Below are 15,571 nucleotides of genomic sequence, written 5' to 3'. Positions count from 1 at the left end.
TCACACTTGTTCACGATCTAGTTGCCGTCCTTATTACCAACTGTTCGAGGTCTTACTATCCACAGTGTACATACGACATTCTATATCCACTGGAAAGCCGCGTATCTTTAAATACAGCTTATCGTTCATTGTAAGTGGATCGGAATCGTATTTGGGCATACAATCGCATAGAGGTCGATGAAGCGGGGTCCGGAGTTATTTCGAAGTCGCGAAGAAGATTCTCTACTCTCGCTCACCCTCATCTGCTACGTCAAGCTAGACACCACATCAACCGCCACGAATCAACATCCATTAATACCAAAATATTCCTTCGCGCCTAACCCAACCGTTCGAAAACAGCCCCAATCCTCGCGATCTTCACACCACACCTCCACAGCCCTCGAACCAGAGCCTGCGGAACCATCTGCCCCATCAATTCTATCCAAGAGGATCCTCCTCCTCGAAACCCGCGAAAAGGAAATCAGCATCTACCTACTTAGTAGATATCATACCACTCTCCCACTACACCACGTCACATCACATCACTGCACATTACCAATACCGATATCGATACCTACCTAGATATTCATTCCCATTCTCGAGATAGACTCGACATGCAACAACACTCTTAATAACAATGCTTATCCGAACCCTTGGGGTTCTTCCTCCTAATTTATAAAGAGATCTCGACGTCATGTATCTAAATTTTATCCAACTATCATCTCGTTGATAGAAACCCTAGTTTATGTTCTTTAATCTTTAATTTTTAATTTTTAATCAGATCGTATCACACTATTCAGATGCCCAAATCTTCCTTTTGGTTCTTCTTGAATCATCTCATATGGTAGTAATACACCACAACATGCGCAGTGATTCTCCTCGTATCTCTTCACGAAAATGAATCTACACAAACACACACACCGACCTAAACCTTAACGTAAACAGAAAATATATTGAATTCTTACAATTACACTATCTGTATGTAAAACCTCAAAATAACCCCCACCTCCCAAAAGTGTACTCCATGGAGTATACGCGTGTCAAATGATGTATCTTACAAAGCAAGGAAACAAAAACCCGCAACAAATATGCTCCTCCAATCCATTCCTCCATGCACGTGTGTGTTTCTATCCACTACTAAAGTTGCGTCAAATTTAAAGTCCAGCAAATTAAAAATACAAGCACCAAGCAATCCACTCATCCCAAGCGAGTCACCCCTTAAAAAGCAGTAGATAATACACGACTATTCCCATACTCGTCTAACCCCTCGTAGCCTCCAATGCCGCCGTCAACGGCACGACCCTCAAACTTCTCACTCTCTTCAAATCAGTTCCCCCTTGTTTCACGCTCGGTTGTACAGTAATAGTTGGGGCTCTTCCCTCACTCCACTTTCTAAACACACTTTTCAAATCTTTCGGGATCCCTTCGATGACTACTGTTGAAACAGGTACAAAAGGACGATCTTCCATGCCCGCTGAAAGGATCCCATATTCCTGTACGAATTGAAGTGCGGTATGGAAGGGGCCATATTGGGACTGAGCTTTGGCCCCGATGACAATGTAGATTTCGAAAAAGGCATCAAGAATGAAAATACCAGTTGGAAAGAGGTCAGCCTGGGAGAAGGGGTTTATTTCGATGATCTGAGATATGTCAGTGGGAGGTTATGCATAGAAGAAACCGAGGACATACTTGTTCTTTTCCTGTAGCGGTAGCACAGAACAAACGAGCGGAATATTTATTATAGGCTGGCTTAAGTTTCCAGTGATCAGCTGATTGTGGAATCTGTTTGCAATTCTCGAACACTCTCAAGAATGACGAAGGTTCATCGCCATCCTCAATTTCTTCGATATCACCAGTCATCGATATTTCCATTCCGAGCAGCCTTGCACAACCATGTTCTTCAGCGGTACTACCTCGACCCTTCCATAGATATGTCTTGCCTGATGGCGAGGATATAAGATATGGAAATCCGGAACATAAGACTGAAGGAGAGTAATCAACCTCGTCAAATACCAACATTCCATACTGTTGTCTTGCGCAGAGAATATGAGGAGCGAGAGAATCATACTTGTTAGAAGATCCTCTCCTGATAATGATGATACCACCTAAAGCTTGGTAAAACTCTGGAGTTTCTTTGCCTTGTCTCAATGTAACAAACTTTCCACCAAAACCTTTGGCTTCTCTCTGAGCAAATATCTCGACGCCGGTAACAACGTGTTCAGGAACTTCATCCCCAATCCACCAGTATACTTCTGTCACTTTTCTACCAGTCGCATTGGTAAATGTATGGGGGCATAAGTACATCTCACGCTCAAAAAGAACACGCTCTTGGTGAGTAGGAACAGACTGCCTCTTTCCATCCCCAAATAAATAAAATAGACTGGATTGCAATGTCCGTATCGTTGAGATAGTATCTTGTCGGGCCATCAAAATCCTTGCTGTATCGACTGAGTAAGTTGGGGTTGGCTTGGGTTCCTCACCGAAGAAATCAGCAAGAAGTTGGGACGCTTCAGATGCTTGAGGTACTGGAGAGTAGGCCATGCTGGGTGAACGAAGACCTGGGCTTATTACTGGTGATGTTAGTGTTTTGGTTGGAGGGATGGGAAGAGCGCGCGCGGGTGTTGACTCTTTTGTAGATTTTGGTCCCATTCGTAGTCCTAGATCAATAGACTTATTTCGCTTCAACGGACTAATAGGCGGTAAACCTACACCTGCTAGTTTTATCTTATCGTCTTCATGAGACTTGTTTCGTTTCAATGGACTTGTAGGTCGTAAACCTGCGCCTACTAAAGCAGCCTTCTCATCTTCGTAGGTTGGCAATTGTATTGGAGAAGGTATACGAGCAGGTGGTTCTGCAGTGGATCGACCCCACAATGCTGCAGTATGCTTAACTGATCTCGATGGACTGAGTGGTGGTGGCTGATCAAAATGAGGTGAGAATTGCGGTGGAGATTTTAACGAATTTGCTTTTCTTGGGGATAACGGAGCAGGACGAAGCTTTGCAGTCTCTGGTGACACAGGTTCATTGAATGTACGATCCTCATAGATTTTGGTTGGTGATGGAGATTTGGCAGGCGCTAGGGGCTCTGGCTTTGGTGGATCTGGCAAAACTGTTGCCTCGAGCTTGTTGTGGTGTGCCTTTACCGTGTTCTCGGGGAAATTAGCAATTTTGACGGAAGAAAGTGGTTTAGGGGCTTCCAACGATGGTGTATCCTTATTCTTTGGTGCTTCTTGTAGGAAAAGAGATCGTCTTCTCATATCTAGCTTCCGTGGTGATGAAGGCTGAGAAACGGGAGTGCTTTCTGGCACCTGTTCTGTGTTCAAGGCTGAAATTGTCTGCTTTATTGGGCTTGTAGCAGGCGATGAAAGTTGCTCAGACGCAACGATAGACTTGGTAGGGGATGTAGCGGGAACATTTTCTTCGGCTCTTTCTTCGGGTTCTGGCGCTGATGTTGCTTGGGCTGGTGCGGCTGTAGATGGCGCCTTTCGTCTTGGTCCACGGGCACGCCCTTTAGTCATATGTGTGAGTTGTGGTCCATTCTCGCTCGATTCGGGATTAGTTGTCGAAGTGCTCATACTGATTGTGCGCTGAGATAACGAGGCACTTGAAGATCTTGAGGTTTCACTAGCAAGTGAAGGCGGGCCCCTGGCAAGTAAATCTGCGAGACCAGGATTAAAACGTCCAGCAAGCTTACCTCCAATTGCATTCTTTTCTTGCATGCGTGCTGGAGCACTGGTCTCCTTGACTAAGTTTGGCGTGGGATTGGCAGAAGCATTCCGCTGTGGTGAACTGGATTCCCAGGTCGATGCAATATTAGAAACGGAACCATTTCTTCCAAGGGTGTTTCTTCGCCGCAATGCTTCAGGTACCACATTCTCCCGACTTTCGCTACTGGCAGATCTCGAAACTCCATTTCCCTCAGCTTGTACCTTCTTGAAATCCTCTTTCTTTTTCAATATCGCGTCTTTGAATTCATCTTTACGTTCAGTCTTTACAGGACCTCCAGTAAGGTTGAGACCTGCCTTTCCACGTGTGATATTGTCCTTGAGCATATCCGGCGCAATGTAACTTTGAGTCTTCGTCCTCCGTAGTTGACCAAAGATATTCTTAAATTCTGGCTCTTCTTTGGGCTTTTCATCAGCAGCTACCTGGCGTGATTTCAAAACAGAACGGAAATCATTCTTTGGAGGAGTTGTAGGCTTGACTTTCACTGAACTAGCAGGTGAATTCAAACTGGCTTTGGTTGTTCCAGATGGGGTGGATGTGAAATTTGGATTGGATTTTTGTGTGGTGTCAGAAATGGGAGTGGAAGTGGAGGGTGTCGATGGCCTTTCGGCTTTTGCATTTCCAGCGGCGCTCTTACTATCCTGATTAATCATGCTCTCGATGTTTCGCTGTGGTGTAATGCCAGGAGAAAATGCTGTTGGGAAGCCTCGAATACTTGAAGGCGTTATCAATGCGCCAGGAGGAGGAGATCTCATTAGCCCACCAATGTTGACTTCGTGCTTCACGGTCTGACTTCTACCCAAGTCGACACTGCCTTTCTGTTTTGCTCTGTTAATTTCTGACATCCACGATGGTTGTTGAGGCGGTGGTGTGGCTTTAGGTTTCGGTGATTCAGGTTTGTTTAACGCGCTCTCGAGCCAACTAGATTTGGTAGGACTCCATCGTCTTGAGTCCGCAGTTTTCGTAGGACTAACAGGCAAACTATCATCTGCTGGAGGCGATTGATTCCCACTATCTATCTCTTTAGCTTCGGCCGGAGTGTAAGATCTGGTTGTTGCCAAAGATGGTCTCATGAAGTTGGAATTATCATTCATCGTAGAATTGGTTACATTGCTTTTCATAGAGCTTGCTGTGCCCGGGCGGTGGAGTTCACCATGGCTTGAGGTAGGTCTTGACGCAGGCCTCGAGGGAGAAGTTGATTGGTTATCCGCAGTAGGATCAAAAGACGAATTCTTCCGATCTAATGATGGTGAAGCAACAGACCACCGCTTATTCATACTCTCCGATCTTTTCATCATCGCACTTTGGACAAATCCACCCATTCCTTTGGTTGGAGAATTGGGTCGGTCTAGTCTATCGGGCGATATGCGACCCTGCGAAGGTGACATTGCTAGGCCTCGAGTGTCCGACGAACTATCAGCAGCAGGTGGATCCAATCTCTGAGCGTCAGTCACTGGAATTGGTGATCCCATGCCAACACCCGGGTTGCTCTGAAATGACATTCTAGAGCCACTTCCATATGAAATGCTATTCCTTGCCGGAGGCCTTGTGGGCGATCTTGTAGGAGTTGAAGAATAATCCTTGACCTCGTTCGGTGCCTTGTCTGGCGTAGAATTATTACGAGCCATTCCTGGCATCTGAATTGACCCGTGTGTTGCTCTCTCTTCGTCTTCTACCTGATTCTTTCTGTAAGCTGGTGAATTAACGCCTCGATCGGCGGTTTGCCTGAACCAAGCTGGATCTTTGGATACTAGTGATTGCGCAATTTGTTCTCGAGAAGGGGTATTATCATCGGCAGACGTGGTATTCTCAGGTGTCGGTGTAGTTGTTTTCGATAGCATTACCCTATCTGTAGCAACCATGGATAAAGGTCGACTCCGCGGTTTATCGGAAGGTTCTGGTCTGCGAGCCCATGATAAAGGTGAATTTCTTGAGGGCATAGCATTTGACGGTGAATCTCTAAACTGAGAGGTCCGCTTCAAATCCGGCACTGAGTTTAAGGCCATTTCGTCTACGTCGTTGTCAACAACACTCCCGCGCCGAGACTCAGAGGATTGGTCGTCTGAAGTTGAAAGAATGCCTGATATAGGTCTTCTAGGTATACTCATAGGAGAGGACTTCGTAGGTGAGATGGATAATGCCCTTTCTGAAGTAAACATTAGCAAGAAGTACCTTTCTGACCTATCATATTATAGTATGGCGACGGGCGGAACAATGTCTCTGAAAAGAAAGTTTAAATAGAAATCAATTACCAGCTCTGCGAGCTTGTCTTTCTTTTCTGCCTTGCAATATCTCTTCCTCTAACTTTCTTGTGCGGTCTTCGTCTTCTTGGTCCCGTTTATTGCCCAATTCCTTGATACGCTGCAAGAAATCATTGACATCGGGTTCTCCTTCGGTGTTCGACATGTTTATAGGAGGCGGCGGCACAACAACACGGGAGAAGAAATTTAAATGGTGTATTTTAGAAAACAGGACAATCCAAGTTACAACTCGGCGGGGTAAACGCGTTTGCACGAGGGGTCGAGGTTGTTGAGTACCTCAAAGGATTGTTCTAGTAAGGAAGGTTGAAGCTTCCAAGGTTCGCTTGGTCAAGGTTTCATAAAGTTCATAACTTAAGCTGCAAGCTTTCATTTAAGTAAGGTTACGAGCACATAGATACCTAGGTATGGATACAACCTTGGGTTGTTGCCATTTTTTCTTTTTACAACTGTACATACATAAAACGTGGCACATATTCTATCGTCGTATACTTGCGTGCTTCAAAAAGTCATGACAGATGTATTGATGCACACTTCTCACGATAAGTTTCGAATATTCTATACCTACCTACCTATCTCCCTACCTGTGAATACATTCATAATTGATCAATATCTACTGGGTGTACTTCGTGCCGTTCCTGGAGCGGCGGCTGTCACACAATTACGCGCTTACGTCGTATACAAACAATAAACAATAGAAGCTCCTATGACCCAAAACAAAGAAGATCCTGGCCCGATTATCAATTTTTTTCACAAAGGGGTAAGGTTATTAAGGTACCCGTACCCGTACACCCATCTAATAAGTAAGCTGGGCTGGGCACAGAATCAAATGACACTAGAGAAGTCCCAAATTAAAATAAACAAATCTCTTCTTTTCGTAACTATGTCACTAAAATGAGTTGAATGGGATATTCCTAGTATTGGGTTGAACGAATTTCGGAGATCCACCAGTGGTCTAGTACATTGTACTCCGTATAGGTATAGTAAGTACCTAGTATTCTATTTCGGTAGTAGTGGACTTTTTCGACTCGTTCACCGACATCAATATAGAAATAATCGTTCCTTGGAGTCCTCGACAACCCAAGTCAGTCCTTCGTCCAAATTATCGCCTGTGATCGCGCTGCAATTAATGATGTGCCATTTGTGCGTCCGAATTTCATCTAGCACCAACATCTATTTCCGGTTAGTATGTCCACTTCTCTTGACGACGACCTCTACGCCTGCATGTCTTTCGGTCTTCACTCACATCTTTTATTTCGGTCTTGGTCATGCAGCCATTAACATCTGTCTTGTTGGCAAATACAAGAAGACTCGCCCCAGAAAGTCGCTATAGAGTGTCAGTTATTGGCATTGTAAAAACTCAATACTTTACTATTGACAAACCTCTTCCTGCAGTAAAGCATGCAACTCTTCCTTGCAATCTTCAATACGTAGATGGTCAGTGGCATCAACCACCCATATCAAAGCATCAGTCTTCTCAAAATAGTTTCTCCAGTATGATCGGAGAGTCTTTTGACCACCAACATCCCCTACAATTGTAAGGTTCAGTATATATTTCACTAGAAATAGCGGAAAGTTAAAGAGGCAATACAAATGTTCAGCTTGTAACTTTAAATGGTCAGCGTGCTGTAACTTCTTCATAGGTAGCATAAGATGTACCCAGAGTGCTCAATAGTTTTGATGATGAAACCCAGTGTTGGGCTCACAGTATTGACATCTTCGCCCATGATTCTTTTGACTATCGTGGTCTTGCCAGCATTATCCAGTCCGCTGTGCGAAAAATTAGAAAAAGATGATCATCAAGGAAGGATTGTCAGAGGGAATGGCAGTCTCATACAGCATCAAAATTCTCATCTCCTTGTCCTTGAGTCTCGCCTTGCGTAATATCGATAACATCTTTACCAAAATCTTTCTATGTCGTCGTTGGTATTGCTCTCAAATGTTCATCGCAGGGAAGAAATGAAGCGTTCTGCTCACATTCTATGGAGAGACAACAAATCACGTGATATATTCTCATGTTCTGAGGTTTCAATATTCGTTTGAAAAGTAAATCAGTTGGTAGATGAAGATTTATTCGCTACCAGTAGGTAGGTGATAGATCAAATGGTCATTCGCAGCTGCTGGAGATGTTCTCGCGTGCTCGTCAGTCTGCGCAACGAGATGTCAATGTTTCGATACTGCAAGTTGTAGCTTCCCGATTCAAACCACAATCTCTATTGTAGTCATTCTTTCACAATGTAATTAATGATAGACATATGGTATGATCTGTGATTCATAGATTGGAAACTCCTCTTACTCTTCTCTCGGTTCGAAAGTTTGATCTAATTCGAAGAAGAAAAAGTCCCAACATCCATGAAGCATTTCAATTTCTGTTCCCTCCCGATTATTCTATTTCACTCCATTCACTCTTCCACAACACACCTCATTTCAGTTAACCAGGTAGTAATATACTCACCTTCGGACTCGTCTCAATAACACTGAACAATGACTCAGCCACGACAATAAAAGATTGCCTAGGTACCTTGTTGTCACTTTCCGTTGAAGGTATCTCTTTCTTCTACAAAGTTGGTATCAATTTCTTCGTATTTTCCTCAACAGCCTATAAAAACGGACAGAATTACTATCTACTTTACTCACTGTTCATCTTATCCGTCTTTTTCAATATTTCACGCACAGATAGCGAATCACTTTGCAGTTCCACTCCTTTTCGCGACACTCTACTGCTTTGTCGATTACAATTTATACTCTTCCTCACCAGGCATCTTTGTGCAATTAATCTCGCCTTTATAATAGTCTCAAGGCAATGGAACACCCCTCTAAAATAATAGTTTCAACAGAGAGAGACGAGGAGTTTGAGAAGGCCCGCATCAAACGCCTCCGAGGAGATTTCGAACAAGATTATCTAGCATTCAAAGATGAGGTGCGTGAGATCGCCGGGAAGGTAAACGGTCTTGGTTCATCAAGATTCGCAGTTGGTCATCAGAAGCTTTATCAAGTCACACCAGGCGGTCCGAGAAATCTCGACTTGGATGACAACTCCCTGTGTAGACATACACCTTCACCGCCACCAAATATGGCGAACATGAGCGTGTCGACAGGAAAGAACGACCTGGCATCTCAGTTGTCAAAGCTGGGAGGCTTAAAGAATTCTCGCTGTAAGTATTTTTCCCCATATCCCTTCTTTCGCTCGCTGATTGTGTAAGTTTCTCCTAAGGTTCACGACAACGCCATCAACAAATTCAACTTTCAAAGCAGTTCCGGGGAAAGTGCATTCAAGGGAAATGCGATCATCTCTAACCCCACTAAGCCGAAGAGTATATCTCCTTCTTTGAGTGGTTCAGCCAAGTCTTTCACCCCTCGGAGTCTCGAGGAATCGCCTTCTAGTGGCGGCGGTGGTGTTTCATTGGCTCCAGTTAGTCTACCTCTTAGTTTCTGTTGCTATTACTGACTATATACTCAAGTGCTCAACCGCTGCTGTCAAGGATGGCGTAGTCAAGAAGCCAACTCCTGAGAAGTTGATGGAGCAGAGGCTCATGGCAGACTTTCACAAGCGTATGGGTAAATCTCAAAATGCCAATTCACCCAGAGTCGACAGTGCCAATAAAGCTGTCATGGTCCCAGCCTTGGTATGGCTTTTGATTCCATCATCTATTCACATCACTAACTTTAACTCAGTCTCCTGTTGTTGTTATCCCAGATGCCAAAGCAAACACTAAAGTTAATGAAAACATCTCAGTCGCAAGCCAAGAGCTCTTTGTTGCTATTGGTTCTGTTGCACCATCTTCTATCCCAGCTACGCACATCACCAGCTCTCCCGTGCAAGCTTTAGTTCCTGGTGGTGTAAGTAGTGAGTCGTGCCCACTGGCTGCCCCCACTCAGACAGTCATCTCTGGTCGTTCTCTGATGAGGGAAGACGAGTTTATGCGAATGCTACTTAAGGATAAACAAGAGAGAGATTTGAAGAGAAAGTCTATCGCTGCTTCAAAACAAACAACACAAGCCGAAAGTTTCAAGGGTACAATTCACTTTCAAAACTGAAAAAGTCTTCAGAATCAGAAAAAGTTAACGCTAACAAAATTGTGCACTAGTGAATATACAGCAAATAGAATCTGAGTCTCCTCCCGCTTCTCCGAATCACCTTCCCCTTTCAATTTCCCAGCAGCCTCAAACCTCTACAGATGAGGAAGTCAACTCAAATATCAAAAATACTTTTGAGCACAAGTTAGGTAGGTTGTATTGGCGCTAGCTTCAGATTGATTCAACAATTACTGATAGCTTTATCCAGAATTCCCCAGTACTGAAAAGTCGACCTTTCCTCAAAGACAGAACTCAGACACAAACATGTCGAACAAGCCTCTAATACCCGCACCAGTCAACTCTGTAAGCAATTTGACACTTGATCTGTCCGTTTTCTCTCGCTTTCACATGATCTTTGCCATCTATTTGATGTTCAATTCTCCGATACACCTCTCTTTCATCCCTGTACCTGTCGTGACTCTGAAGAGTACGAATCTTGCTAACGCACATTTATACAGTGGACCACTTCAAAATTGACTCAAGGCAAGACTCTAAGCAAAGCAGATGAAGACTTCCAGACATTCATTGCGAACAAAGCGGCTGCAGATGCGGAGGTACGAGCACAACAACAAACTGTTCCACAGCCTATATCACCAAAGCCTGTCCCAAGAAAGCCGACAAAGGCCGAAGCAAATGCAGAAAAGCGCAAGCTAGCTGCTGGAACAGCCGATTTCAGTGTGTTTCTTGCTCGCCGCTTCGCAGATCCCCCGATCACCAAGAAGGAAAATATTTTGAATGCAAATCCTTCTACTGAGAAAGTTGTTAGTGTAATGAGCACGGTTGATGATAACAATACGAATGCTGCTATTAGTTTACCTGCTTTGAAGGGCGAGTCCTCCCAGGACAAAGTTTCCCACATGGCTGTTCACAGCTTCGCACCAAAGGAGAAACAGGCTGCCATTCTTACCAGCACACAAGTCAACGATCCATTGAATGGAAAACTTATGGATAACTTAGATCAAGCTGTTAGCTTAGTTTCTTCGCCTCCATTCTGGACAATTTCTAGCTTTTCTGACATTGGCGACCAGTTGAAAAAGGCCGACATTGGTACAGAATCCAAGGAAGGCGTTCGTCTATCTGAAACAAAAGATGCAATTTTGACCTTGTGCGATTGGGATGGTAAATGGTGTACACCACCAATTTGGGAGGAGCGTGGAGCTTTCGATTCTACTTATATTCCATCTTATATCCGTGAGTGGTCTAACAATGTCAGCCCTGTGCAGCCAGTCACAGTTACTATCGACACCTCTGCCGAAGGTTTTAGATCTGGCGAGTTCGTTGTCAATAACGTCGTCCTTTCCAAAGCACCCCATCATGAGCCAACAATTCCTGGTAAGTTTGTTTCCTTGAAATATTCATGCACTTGGCCTTGGTTTGATGAACTAACTTTGCTGCTAGATATTTCGAATGCCTCCGATGAACAAAAGAGACTCCATCAGACTGCAGCCAAAAATGCAGCAGCTTACTTCCAGCATGTAGAGAGGGCTCGAAAAGCACAAGAACAATCTGTCATAGCAAGTAATGCTCACTATGTGCGGCAAATGGCAGAAGAACCCGAGTCAAATACATCTGCCCCTAAGATTGAGATTTATCTACGACCCGCCACTGAAGCTGATGCAAAGCAAATTTTGGAGATTTACAACCATTACATTCGCGAGTCTTATATTACAGAGGATCAAGAGCCAGTCGCTGAGAATGACATTATTTTCCTCATTCAGGTCACCAAAAAAGAGAAGTTACCTTTCGTGGTTGCCGTCAAAGGTTGTATTCCAGCGAAATCCGCCAATCCAAAGGCCAAGACCAAGTTACCGCAGTATGAGAATATCGTTGGCTTTGGATACACCGAGATTCGTGGTTGTGGACTTACTGGAAAATCTAACGGTCGATCCAGATTTACACACAATCTACACTTTTATGTTCACCCTGAATATACTCGCAAGGGAATCGGTGGTTGTGTTCTAGATCGGCTCCTCGTGGTTTCAAGTCGTGCTTGGTCTAGTCATGGTGGATACAACTGGCTCAACCCTGATAATGATCGTGCCTACGGCCACGGTTGTGGCGCTCGCTGTCACCAACTGATCATCGAGGTTCCCGTCAAAAAGGATAACATCAATTACGAGTGGATGAAGAAGTTCTTGCGCAACTTCTGGTTCCTGGATGAAATTCGACTCATTTCTGTTGGTCGAACTTCTGTATTAAAGAGTCCAGTAGAGTGGCTCGACGTCGTGCACTTCCAAAAGGAACTCGAGCATTCAGGAGAATTCACACATATGGTCTAACTGTCTTAATCATGAGCGTGATTGATCGAGACAGTCTCGACTTTCGAATATCCAATACCCTTTATTTCCATTTTTCTTCTTTTCTTTTCAATGTGACACTATGGCAGATTCCATCACTCTGAAGGCGGCTGCGCTTAGGATCATATTGACTTTAATTACTTGTATTTTCAAGTGTGATAATCAGGGAAAGACTCTGGGTTGAATGTGAAGAATTCGGAGTTGACAAAATGAAGGAAAGAATGGAAGCATTGAACGATGGAATACAATTTGCGAGGAGTTTCTACCCTTTGGTGCTAAAATTCTCAAAGATCTGCAGTTAACGAACGAGATCTGACGGAGCTTCTATTGAGCTGAATGTACTTAAATTGAGAAATACACAGGAAATAATCCAAGAAATCAAGATCTGTTCCTCTGTTGAAGCTTTATTGTGATTTTCCTCCTATTATACCTAACTATGAAGCATGATTTATTCACATCATTTGTCGTGCCCGAGATTTTATACAGTCTTTGAAAACTAACCAATTTAGTCAGCAAAAAAAGATTCTGCCAGGCGGTAAAACCACCCTCTAACTTTTTTTCTCCAGTGATCGAAAATCTTAAGACAGTATAATCCAAACATGGCACCCAAACGCAATCGCGACGATGACTTTGTTCTCACACTATCAGATAATGAAGGCGAAGACTTAACTAATGTGGTTGAAGAGGAATTGCCTCTAGATCCCTCCTCGAACAAAAAACGCAAACGCAACGATGATACTGCTTCTACAAAAAAGTCCAAAAAGTCAAAGAAGAAGTCTGAGGAAGAGGAGGTGGAAGAAGAGGGAATATGGGGAATTAAGGATGCCGATGATGGGGCAATGGATTCCGATTTTGAATTTGCATTGGAAGCAGACGGAACAGGTGGCGCAGATTTAGAGGAATTTGAGGGTTGGGGATTCGATGGAGCGAAGAAGGGACTCAATGGAGGTGATAAAAAAGCAGTGGATATTGATGAAATCATTGCACGAAGAAGAGAAAAGAAGAAGGCATCTGGAAAGAAGGGAGAAGCAGATGATGAAGTAATGGCAGACCAAGAAGACGCCATAGCTTCAAACGAAGAACAAGATGCGCCCGAGGGTATGGATTTTGAGGATGAAGATGATGAATTCATGGCCGAAGATGGATTTGGAATGGGCGCCGGATCTGCGGAAGAGTCTGGAGCAGAGGATGATTCTGATGCAGAAGATAATGAAGAGGGAGAAGATGACGATTCAGATAACGACTCAGTCGCATCTCCGGCACCTCACCCAGACGATGCTGCTTCCGAGGCTTCCGACGAAGATGAGGATATGGACGATGACCCAGAAGAAGCTGCTAAGAGAGAAGCATTTTTCGCTCCTGAAGAAAAGCCAGTCAAGGGTGCAAAACAAGAACTCAATACAACATTTCAAAGCATGTCATTATCTCGACCAATTCTTCGAGGTCTTGCCACTGTCGGTTTCACGCAACCTACACCAATTCAATCGAAAACTATACCTGTTGCTTTACTTGGAAAGGATGTTGTTGGTGGTGCTGTCACTGGTTCTGGAAAGACAGCAGCATTTATCGTTCCGGTTCTTGAACGTCTTCTATACAGACCAAAGAAAGTGCCAACTAGTAGAGTGGCTATTCTTATGCCAACTCGTGAATTGGCAATCCAATGTCATGCAGTCGCTACGAAACTCGCAAGTCATACAGATATCAAATTTTGTTTGGCAGTTGGAGGTCTTAGTTTGAAAGTCCAAGAAGCTGAATTACGTCTTCGTCCAGATGTCATTATTGCTACTCCAGGTCGTTTCATCGATCACATGCGCAATTCCCCAAGTTTTACTGTCGATACCTTAGAGATTCTTGTTCTCGATGAAGCCGATAGAATGCTTGAAGCTGGTTTCGCCGATGAGTTGAATGAAATTTTAACGACTATTCCTAAGTCAAGACAGACTATGTTATTCTCTGCAACAATGTCTTCATCTGTAGACAACCTTATCCGTGTTGGTCTCAACCGACCTGTTCGACTACTTGTTGATTCCCAGAAGTCAACTGCGGGTACTTTGACACAAGAGTTCATTCGTCTTCGTCCAGGAAGAGAGGGTAAACGCATGGGTTATCTTTTGTATCTCTGCGCAAATGTCTACACTGATCGAGTCATTGTATTCTTTAGACAGAAGAAGGAAGCTCATAGAGCACGTATTATCTTTGGATTGTCCGGTCTCAAAGCTACTGAATTGCACGGTAGCATGAGTCAAGAACAGGTATGCTTCTACTTCTACTCCCGTCACTAATATTCCACTAACTAATGAATTCAGCGTATCAAAAGTGTAGAAGCATTCCGTGATGGAAAAGCCTCATTCCTTCTCGCTACTGATCTTGCCTCCCGTGGTCTCGATATCAAGGGTGTTGACACAGTAATCAACTACGAAGCCCCTCAATCTCACGACATTTATCTTCATCGTGTCGGACGTACAGCTCGTGCTGGCCGTTCAGGGCGCGCTTGTACTATTGCCGCAGAACCCGATCGTAAAGTTGTCAAAGCAGCAGTAAAGTCTAGTCGTACACAAGGAGCCAAGGTTGTCAGTCGAGTGATCGAGGCTAGCGAGGCAGATAGTTGGAGCGAGAAGGTTGATGAGATGGCAGATGAGATTGAAGAAATTTTGAAAGAAGAAAAAGAAGATAAGATTCTTGCGCAAGCAGAAATGGAGGTTCGCAAGGGACAAAATTTCATAGATCACGAAGCGGAAATCAAGGGAAGACCCAAGAGAACATGGTTTGAGACTGAGAAGGAGAAGTTGGCGGCGAAGAAATTGGGTGTTGAGGAATTGAATGGCGTGGTGGGAGGAAAGAAAAAGGGCAAGTTGAGTAATAAAGATAAGAAGAAGTTGGATGATAAGGGAGAGAGATTAGAGGGGAGGATCTGGAAGAAAGGTAGACAGGAGAGAGATGGAAAGGGCGTCTTGGCTAAGGAGAAGGGGAAGAAGAAGGTTAAGGGTGGAAAACCTCCTGGACCAGGTGGAAAGAAACCTATGAGGCCTATGAGAACGGGAGGAGCAAAGAGGAAATAGATGTGTAGATTAATACCAGTAGCGGAGAAAAGTTGAGATACCAATCCATTGTTTTGTTACGTGTGTATGAGCCAACTGTGAATTCTTGATTAATGCTTTTCCACACCTGATTTAATGTTTTTCGACATGCTGTGAAACAGAAAATATCACATCGACTGCGTTGGTCATAGGCCT

General features: G+C 44.0%; 4 protein-coding genes across 4 annotated transcripts; 2 read left to right on the top strand and 2 right to left on the bottom strand.

Annotated features, from left to right (window-relative positions):
- Positions 1 to 1,238: 1,238 nt before the first annotated feature.
- EAE97_008576 (uncharacterized protein) lies at positions 1,239 to 6,112 on the bottom strand (the record flags this gene model as incomplete). The annotated part of the gene is made up of 3 exons (XM_038879091.1): positions 1,239 to 1,619; positions 1,669 to 5,852; positions 5,959 to 6,112. The coding sequence occupies 3 exons, from the start codon at positions 6,110 to 6,112 to the stop codon at positions 1,239 to 1,241; spliced, it is 4,719 nt and encodes a 1,572-aa protein (XP_038730173.1).
- Positions 6,113 to 7,005: 893 nt separating this feature from the next.
- EAE97_008575 (uncharacterized protein) lies at positions 7,006 to 7,860 on the bottom strand (the record flags this gene model as incomplete). The annotated part of the gene is made up of 6 exons (XM_038879090.1): positions 7,006 to 7,137; positions 7,211 to 7,291; positions 7,348 to 7,493; positions 7,556 to 7,572; positions 7,624 to 7,734; positions 7,802 to 7,860. 6 exons carry the CDS (start codon positions 7,858 to 7,860, stop codon positions 7,006 to 7,008), a joined length of 546 nt encoding a protein of 181 aa, XP_038730172.1.
- A 907-nt stretch (positions 7,861 to 8,767) lies between these two features.
- Positions 8,768 to 12,320, top strand: EAE97_008574 (uncharacterized protein; the record flags this gene model as incomplete). The annotated part of the gene is made up of 8 exons (XM_038879089.1): positions 8,768 to 9,119; positions 9,168 to 9,376; positions 9,426 to 9,590; positions 9,640 to 9,979; positions 10,053 to 10,190; positions 10,250 to 10,344; positions 10,500 to 11,373; positions 11,440 to 12,320. 8 exons carry the CDS (start codon positions 8,768 to 8,770, stop codon positions 12,318 to 12,320), a joined length of 3,054 nt encoding a protein of 1,017 aa, XP_038730171.1.
- A 617-nt stretch (positions 12,321 to 12,937) lies between these two features.
- Positions 12,938 to 15,455, top strand: EAE97_008573 (uncharacterized protein; the record flags this gene model as incomplete). The annotated part of the gene is made up of 2 exons (XM_038879088.1): positions 12,938 to 14,590; positions 14,645 to 15,455. The coding sequence occupies 2 exons, from the start codon at positions 12,938 to 12,940 to the stop codon at positions 15,395 to 15,397; spliced, it is 2,406 nt and encodes an 801-aa protein (XP_038730170.1). The 3' UTR covers positions 15,398 to 15,455.
- Between the last annotated feature and the right edge of the window lie 116 nt (positions 15,456 to 15,571).

The sequence above is a fragment of the Botrytis byssoidea genome (assembly GCF_014898295.1).
Source record: "Botrytis byssoidea strain MUCL 94 chromosome Unknown BBYS_018, whole genome shotgun sequence".
Taxonomy (NCBI): Eukaryota; Fungi; Ascomycota; class Leotiomycetes; order Helotiales; family Sclerotiniaceae; genus Botrytis; species Botrytis byssoidea.
This window is presented reverse-complemented; position numbering and strand designations above follow the sequence as displayed.